The sequence below is a fragment of the Eurytemora carolleeae genome, unplaced genomic scaffold (genome assembly GCF_000591075.1).
Source record: "Eurytemora carolleeae unplaced genomic scaffold, Eaff_2.0 scaffold611, whole genome shotgun sequence".
NCBI classification, from domain to species: Eukaryota; Metazoa; Arthropoda; class Copepoda; order Calanoida; family Temoridae; genus Eurytemora; species Eurytemora carolleeae.
The window spans coordinates 192171-201663 of record NW_019396499.1 but is presented as its reverse complement, the minus strand read 5'-3'; the positions used below and the strand labels follow the sequence as shown (position 1 = coordinate 201663).

Here is a 9493-nt window from a genome sequence, read left to right as displayed (position 1 = left end):
TGCCTAGTCGAGGGATGCAGATGAGCCCTTTTAAGCAGTAAAAGTTGCTTCTTTTCTTGCAAGCAGTAATATTTGCTTCTATTCTTATAAGCAGTAATTATTGCTTCATCTGTTCTTATAAGCTGCAAGATTAGCATCTTATTCTTACAAGCTGTAGTTCAAGCTAATAGTTGCGGGATGCAGATTTAAAAATGTAGAAAATGCTGCTTCAAGGAAGAGCATACAGGTTTGCATACTCGTTTGCATACTGAAAATTTGAAGAAAATTTGAGTATGCAAAAAACCCTGCTTAAATGTGATTTTTTTCTTATAAGCAGTCTTTTATGCACAAACCCGATAAGGATTCCGATAAGAAAATCTTGTTCAGATAAGCACTAAGAATTTACACAATATTTCCGATTAGCATGGAAGATCTGCATACAGACTACAGCACATCCTGGAGTAGGGTTTAATATAGTTTACTCTAGGATAAGAACATACTACAGTACATCCTGGAGTAGGTTCTAATATAGTTTACTCTAGGAGTAGAGCATATTATAGCACACACTGGAGTAGGTTCTAATATAGTTTACTCTAGGAGTAGAGCATATTACAGCACACCCTGGAATAGGTTCTAATATAGTTTACTCTAGACGTAGAGCATATTACTTCACACCCTGGAGTAAGTTCTAATATAGTTTACTCTAGGAGTAGAGCATATTACAACACACCCTGGAGTAGGTTCTAATATAGTTTACTCTAGGAGTAGAACATATTACAGCACACCCTGGAGTAGGTTCTAATATAGTTTACTCTAGGAGTAGAGCATATTACAGCACACCCTGGAGTAGGCCCAACTAGAAGTAGATCGGATGTAAAGGGACCGGAAGAGAAACATAAAGCTTATTATCAATGGGTCTCATTCATGCTTTTTCTTCAGGTGAAAAATATAATATTTTTTTTTATTTAAAGGAACTCATTACATGCCTCAAATTCCTAATTTACAATCTAAAACTAATTAGGTACGTTTTAATATGCTTTGATATTTGTTGTGTTCATGTCAAAAGATAAAATCGCACCCTGATCTCTGATAGTTCTCCTTAAATCTATTTAGTTGAAATATTTGTTATCATTATTGAAATTAGGTGGAAAAAATAATCAAAACAGCCAAGAGCTATTTTTCACCTAATTGCTTTATACTTGTAATCATCAATTTGTAATTGTAAACTCGTACTGTACACAGATGACAAAAATAGATCCTATATAACTGAATATAATCAATATACACAGCACATATTTGATCATTTATTTAGGCTGGATTATTCTACTTTCCTCATCTACTCTATAAAACCTGGGAGGGAGGGAAGGTAACTCTAATGGTTTAAAACAATGAATTAGACTTTAAAGGGAGAGACTAACGTATTTGAACTGAGAGTGCAGTATTATAGAGACAAATTTTGTAATTGATACCGTAAAAACGTCTAATTGGTATCAAATGTATCTCTAGTATACTGCACTTGTGGTTCAAATACGTTACCTAACCGGTCTCTCCCTTTTATGACGGGACCTAACACCTTTAAACTTCTGCCATGAAAACAGTTTGGGGGTAAAAAAAAATTTTTATACCGCACACAGAAAATTTTTCCTCATCCTAAAATTAAAATGCTAAAAGAAAATGTATATTTTTGAACGGGTTTCCTGTTACCATTGCGTAAGTGTTCCATATAAATATAGAGTGAGAACCAGAAAACTTTAAGCAGGAAGACGACTTACGTTATAACTTTAAATAGTCCCATAAACATGAGCCACAGAAATTGTGCAATGTAAACAGACTCATTTCACTTACTAGTAAAACTATTAGCATCGTAACACAAATATACTTAAGTATTGGTTGAATGTCGTCCTCCCATTTCACAGTTTCATTGTTCTTACTGTATGCATGAAGAGGTTTTTAAATTAAATTTTTATTTAGATCGCGAATATAATATCAGGACTGCATCATGTTATTTTGGATAAAGGAGTTCGACAGTCAAGAGAGAAGATTCTCGCAAGGTATAATGAATGATGAAATTGTACAGTTTTACCGCTGATTTAATAGTTCGGTCTTTATGACTTTCGATTAAAATTTTCCTGTTGAGACATACATTTTCACCTTTTTTCTTTTTTACTTTTATGGTGGGAGCGGGGGAAGGCAGGTGGCCATAAGCCACAACATTTTCCCCTTCCATGCCACATTTTCGCTTTTTTGTCTTCCGGCAGCCATAAGATGATTAGCCACAACTGTAAGGTCTGGCATCGCTAAACATTTGACTCAATTATTACGTTTTTAAATGATAAGTACAATACATTGTACACTGAAAACTGAACAGGTATCTATTGGAGAATATGAATAACAGTAATATGTGGGGAGTTCGTCTTTTCCTGGTTAGATTTGTGTACCTCTTCAATGTTATCTTTAACATCGTCTTCATCGATTTATTTCTAGGTAATAATAATACTACAATATTAATAATTATAATAACAATAATAATAATAATAATAAAAGTAATAGTAATAAAAGTAATAATAATAATAATAGTAATAGTCTTAATAGTTTTGAAAATAAAAAGTTCTTTATGAATGTGGTTTCTGACAATTAAAAGTTAAAATTTTGCATCAAAAAAAAGTTTTAACTAAAAACTAGTTTAAAACAAACAATCCCTTTAATTAAAGTTATACATGTGAATGCTGCAAATCCTACAGAATGCAGAACATTAATTATGAATTTGCTAGTTTGCAAATCATTAAGGCTGGAAATATTAAACCAGGTTTCGGTGCTGACTAATTCAATTCTTTTCAATGATGTCAAGGGGATATAATTCATTGCAGTTGTTTTAAGCTACAGGGTGTCCCACGAAACATGACAGTTAGTAAATAGTTTAGAATGTCTTCTTTCATAAATAATGAATGATGAAATTGTACAGTTTTACCACTGATTTAACAGTTCGGTCTTCGATTAAAATTTTCCTGTTAAGACATACATTTTTTCTTTTTTACTTTTATGTTGGGAGCGGGGGAAGGCAGGCGACCATAAGCCACAACATTTTCCCCCTCCATGCCACATTTTCGCTTTTTTGTCTTCCGGGAGCGATAAGATGATAAGCCACAACCTTACGGTCCTTCATCCCACATCATTTGACCCTTCCGGCAATTATTACGTTTTTAAATGATAAATTCAGCACACTGGCATTGCAATTTTTAAAAAATCCTGCCCCATTACGCGAAAGATGATACCTTTAAGAAATGTGTTTGTTTGTCTGGATGTCTGTTTGAATCCAATAAACGTCAAAGCAAATGAACCGATCGAGCCAAAACTTTTGTGGCAACTCACATGACCCCAGGGTAGGTTTATGGATGATCAAAATTTAAAAATTTGCCTTAAAAATTACATTTTTCAAAATCCACGAAAAAATCGATAAAAGAGCAACAATTAAAAGTAAGAGTTATAGCGTTTCAGAAAAACGTTTAGTTTTAAAATATTTAATATTACAAGCTAGAATGTTTTATTATTTGACAAATTATAAACACAATCTTAATTTAGAAAACGTTAGAATGCATCACGATAAATATTATTCAATGAACAATTATTTGTTTTTGTTTTTTTAGAACGGGAGTTCAGTTCGTATGGTTTACAAGTAATAGATCTGATGGAAGACGACCCTATAGGTCGTCCTGATCCAATGTCAAGGATATTTCCTAAAGTGACCAAGTGCACAATGAGAAAGTAAGTATAATACGAATAATTGCTAAAATAACGCTTATTTTGTATTTCCTGGTTTTGTCTATATACATACATAATATGTAAAGAAGAAATATATATATCACCCCGGACTAAACAGAGTGAGTAGCATTCGGTTTCTTCTATTTGAAATCAAACGTGTTTTGGTCTTTAATTCAATAATCATTCACGTTACGGATTTTTTTAATTCTATACATTTTCATTCAAAATGCATATGCCGACAAAAATGTATAAAAGGAAAAACGCTAACAAATTATGTTAAATGGTTCAAATTGTGATCGAAAGACACATCTTTCTGGAATATTGACAGAACCGTTAAATCAACGTGATATGTTTGTCTGTCTAAATGTTTGTTCGTTTGAATGTCTGACTATAACTTAGAAACCCTTGACTGATTTGCCTCAAATTTTGATTGGGAAGCTTGGTAGAACCACGGGAATGTAAAATTTAATAATGAAAATATTTCTATTATCAAAATTTAGATTTGGACCAACAGGGAATATACAGAACCATGATGCTATCTGCGTTCTTCCAATTAATATTATAAACGAGGTATAAGTACAGGGGGTCTCAAAAAACATGGGAATTCAGTGACGAATTGGATATCGTCTTTGTTATGAATTAGAATTGTAATACCTAATTTCAAAAGCCATAATATTATTATGTCTGCAGATTGGAGCGATCTACGGAAGCATCGGAGAGATTTACGGAAGGATTGGAGGGATCTACGGAAGGATTGGAGGGATCTAAGGAAAGATCGGAGGGATCTAAGGAAGGTTTGGAGGGATCTACGGAAGGATCGGAGGGATCTAAGGAAGGATTGGAGGGATCTACAAAAGGATCGGAGGGATCTACGGAAGGATCTGACGGATCTACGAAAGGATTGGAGGGATCTACGAAAGGATCTGAGGGATCTACGGAAGGATTGGAGGGATCAACGGAAGGATCGGAGGGATTTACGGAAAATAGAGAGAAAAGTTCTGAGCTGGCTCACCCCTAGTAAATTTCTGTATCCGCCCTTGAAGTTTATTTTCAAAAATATTTGCAATTTGAGGTTTATAAGTTTTTAAGGATCTGAAACAAAATTATGACAAACATATGAATTTGAAGCAGAACTATGAACTTTAGACCATAACACCCATCACGCCCCCTAACAAATCAAATTATCACTAAACAAAAAGTTGCATGGAGACACGTTTTTTTTTAAATTTTTAAACACCTACAGGATGACCCAAAAAAGTGTGCCTCGGAAAATGGGATACTTTAGGAAAAAATTGTCGTATTTCTGTCTAAAACGCGTTGATTGCTGTAAATTTGCTTTGTTGTGAAGCCAATCTATAAATGGGAGGTTACTTGAAATTACGTTAATCAGTCTTTTTAACGGAATCAGATATTCCTGGGGGAAAAAATATGGCTTTTATCTGGTTTTAGTGCTATTTCAGAACTCTAAAATTTTGTTTTTAATATTTACATCATGAAGCTTCGAATGACAAATACAAGCAGCCATCTCTAGAATCTGAAACTCCATTTTATTATTCACATTTTTGAGTGTTTTGAGAAAGCATATTGAGGGCATAAACCCCGTTTCCCACTTTTTTGAGTACTCACTTTTTATTTGGTCACCCTGTAGAACATTGATTATCTAGGAAGCAAGGTGCTCACTTTTTATTTGGTCACCCTGTAGAACATTGATTATCTAGGAAGCAAGGTGCTCACTTTTTATTTGGTCACCCTGTAGAACATTGATTATCTAGGAAGCAAGGTGCTCACTTTTTATTTGGTCACCCTGTAGAAGTTTAAATATTTAGGAAGCAAGGAGCACACAAGCATGGACTTAGCCAACAGTTGGATGATATCTCACGTCACACACAGGTGCAGGAACCATAATAGTTACAAAAATATGTTTTTTTATATTTGTTTATTTATTATTGATTAAGTATTCGCGAAATTTTCAAAGTATAACTTAATATCATCTCTGCTATTGATCGTTACAATTTTTTTATTTGATAGAAAACATTAAAATTTACAATGTGTGTATAAATGACTTCTACAAACTGATATTATTTAATAAATACTAAACCAATCATAATAAGTTTTATAGTTGACATTAGTTTTATGATCAACAATAGAACTTAATTGATTCAATTCCAATAACTTTGAATTAAAAATATTAAGTGTCAATTTTTAATTCTTCTATATATATATATATATATATATATTACGATATAACTGTAAGAAGGTGACGAGGGGGGATAATTGTTTATTTTAGAATATACTATTTCAATATCAGAGACCCAATCTAAAAATATGTGCCAAAGATGGCTTATCAATGGCTTATCTACAATTTTTTGTTTCTTAAAATTATATATTTTTGCATAAGAAAGTTACAATGACACTGCACAAATCATTGCTTTTAGATTTCTACTTTATTATTTAGAAACAAATTATCTTTTTATGTATTTCATTTATTCTCAGATATTTCATCAAAGCCTTTAATTAAATGTTTGCTATTTTTTACATTTTTGTTAGTCTACATATTTTTCAATGGATTTTGAATTTGAGATAAAAATGTTTCTAAAAGTATTTTGATTCAAACAGAATTTACCTCGTTGTAAGTTTATAAATAATCTGTGAGTGGCAGACAAGTTTATAAGAAAGAAAAGCATAGTAAAGGATGTCGATCAGCATAATATTGGTCTATAGGTCCTCCAATATATATGTCGTTTGTGTAATGAGAAATTTATATGAATAAAGGAATCGCGTAGATATATAATATCGAATCTATAACTTTAAATTTATCATAGTTTGGTGACTGGATGGTTTTGTATATGCTCTGTCAGAACCTTGAACCAATGGTTTGGGGCGAACTTATTGAAGAACTACATTTACTCATCAAGGTATAGTAGTAGATATGTAGAACTACATTCACTCATCCAGGTAGAGTAGTAGATCTGAAGAACTACATTTACTCACCCAGGTAGAGTAGTAGATCTGTAGAACTACATTCACTCATCCAGGTAGAGTAGTAGATCTGAAGAACTACATTTACTCATCCAGGTAGAGTAGTAGATATGTAGAACTACATTTACTCATCCAGGTAGAGTAGTAGATCTGTAGAACTATATTTACTCATCCAGGTAGAGTTGTAGATCTGTAGAACTACATTTACTCATCCAGGTAGATTAGTAGATCTGTAGAACTACATTTAATCATCCAGGTAGAGTAGTAGATTTGTAGAACTACATTTACTCATCCAGGTGGAGTAGTAGATCTGATGAACTGCATTTACTCATCAAGGTAGATTAGCAGAGTTGTAATCTCTGTTTGTCTGTTTGTTTGATTGTTTGTCCGATCATAACTCAGAACTCCCTGCACTGATTTATTAGGGAACTCGGAAGAGCAACAGGAATGTTCTTAGCTTAGTTTTGATATGATATTCTAAGTTAAGTGGATAGACTTTTATCGGAAAAATAGTTAAATCGGAATTTTTAACTAATTAAACTGCGAAAAGTCTTTAATATCTAACACAGTATATGAAAGAAGACATTCAAAACTATTCACCAACTCTCATGTTTCGTGGAACACCCTGTATCAAAAGATAAAGTATTAGAACATTTGAATTTGTCGTAACATCTCAGTTCATTTGCAACTAAACTACAGGGTGTCCCAACAAACATGGGAATTCAGTGACGAATTCGATATCGTCTTTTTAGATAATTCTTTGATTTAGTATAGTGATACCTACTGAGAAAGTTGTAATCTGTAAGGGTTTCGTCTGCTATGTTCACATTTTGTTTGTTAATGTTTTGACTGTATACGGTTGTACTTAGTAAAACAAGAAAATTTCATTATACAAACAGAGTAAACTTGTCCGTCTTCACTGTTCATCTTGCGGAGACATTATAGACATATCTTCAAAGTGTTTTACCCTTTTCATAAAATAAACTCTAGCATGGACATAATAATACTATGGCTTTTGAGATTAGGTATTACAATGCTGATTCATAACAAAGACGATATCCAATTAGTCACTGAATTCCCATGTTTTTTGGGACACCTGTACTACTATAAAGTGCCCTTAACATTTTCAGAGATATCAGCTGCAACAAATGCAAATTACAAAATATTTAGCAATAAATAATAGGAATAAAATATATGGCATTCACTCCATCGTTTTCTAGTTCTACCCTGTACTTTTGTACTTTTAGCCATAAGAAAACATGAAGGACATTGGTTTCGTTTGTTAGATGTTTGTTACAGATAATATAATATTGCTTTTCATGATTATTGTTAGATTTTGGAAATAACCACTTTTTAAAAATAAATGAAATTTGAGATATTTTTTTGGATATAAAAGATAAAAATTAAGTAAAGAACTTGGAGCCTAAAAACTATTGAAAATGTCGTCTTGGAAATAAAATATTTTCCTTGAAAATAATTAACCATTGGTAAGTTTTTTATATAACTTTAGGGGGCCTTCTACATAAGTTTTGAGAGAGATACCATTTTTATTCATAATATCTCCTGGTTAATAACGCTTTGATGACGTGTATTTACGATGATTTGGTTGCTTTTTAAAACATTAAAAAATATTGCAGGATGCGAATCATAATACTGAAGGAGACCAGGGGAAAACAGTTCAAACCACCAGGGTTAAAACCCCTCTAGCACACTCAGATATATAATCTTGCAGCGAAAACAAGAAAGCTGTGGAATAGGAAGACGACTTTAAAGCAATACTTAAGTGTTTTCGACGTTATTACTAGGCTAAAAGGTTTACTAGGAACTGATTAAATCAATTATTAAGTAAAATAGATCTGTTTACACTTCACAGTTGCTGTGTCTCATTCATTGACCTACTTAAAATCATAACTTGAGTCTAAAAGTCGTCTTCCTATTCCAGAATTTTCAGGTTCTCATTTTAGGATGTTTAATCCAATTTATGTTTATACAAACTGAAGATGTATAATTTATATTTTAGAGGATTTTTTAAATAATAAACTTGAATTATAGACATGTCAAATTTAGTTTAGAATTGTGAAAAAACCGGGCTTAATATTGTTTTATCGAGAATATAATTGTTTTGTAGGGTTTACCATGTTAACCATGTCAATTAATAGACGACTCAAAAATCATATTCGGTTAAAATATTATGATTATGTCAAAGAAATTCCGAATCCTCTTGCTCCTTATTTTAATATTTTATTTAGCAAAAGCTTAAAAATCGAAAAATCAACAAAATTTGTGTCTGTTTTTTACCTTTAACAATAACTGAGATAATTAGACTTTTGTTTTTGTTTCCCAATGATAAAAACTATATAAATTGATATCCCTTCATTCTTAATTTTAAAGATTCCGTGTTTTGGTGTTTTGAATATTGCTCTTTAAGGAGCCATTTTTCTTGTAATGAAAATCATATTTTTTTTTGCAATTTTTCTGTTTAAATTTGTGCATTTTTGAAAATCATAAATGTTGACATTTTTCTCAGTGTCAAATCTTTTTAACTTTGACGGTCCATAAACCTTTCCCTGGGGCATGTAAGTTGCCAAAAAAAATTGTACCCGATTAGTTCACAGCTGTTTTACGGAGCTATTTAGGTATACAAATTAACCAAAGAATACCTGGTCTTCAAAATTGATGCAAAACTTTCATGACTGTGTAATTGGGACACCCTGTACCATATTTTTATCTAAATCCTTTTAATTGGGCCACCCTGTACCATATTTTTATCTAAATC

The 9493-nt window shown here is 32.2% G+C and overlaps 1 protein-coding gene across 1 annotated transcript; it reads left to right on the top strand.

Moving 5' to 3' along the window:
* Positions 1 to 796: 796 nt before the first annotated feature.
* Positions 797 to 8770, top strand: LOC111704430 (innexin inx2; the record flags this gene model as incomplete). The annotated part of the gene is given in 10 exon segments (XM_023476665.1): positions 797 to 918; positions 1292 to 1345; positions 1951 to 2030; positions 2348 to 2463; positions 3624 to 3741; positions 4239 to 4312; positions 4429 to 4780; positions 5565 to 5628; positions 6561 to 6653; positions 8355 to 8770. Coding segments are annotated over 10 exon segments (1160 nt in total), but the record flags the coding sequence as incomplete, so codon positions are not given.
* Between the last annotated feature and the right edge of the window lie 723 nt (positions 8771 to 9493).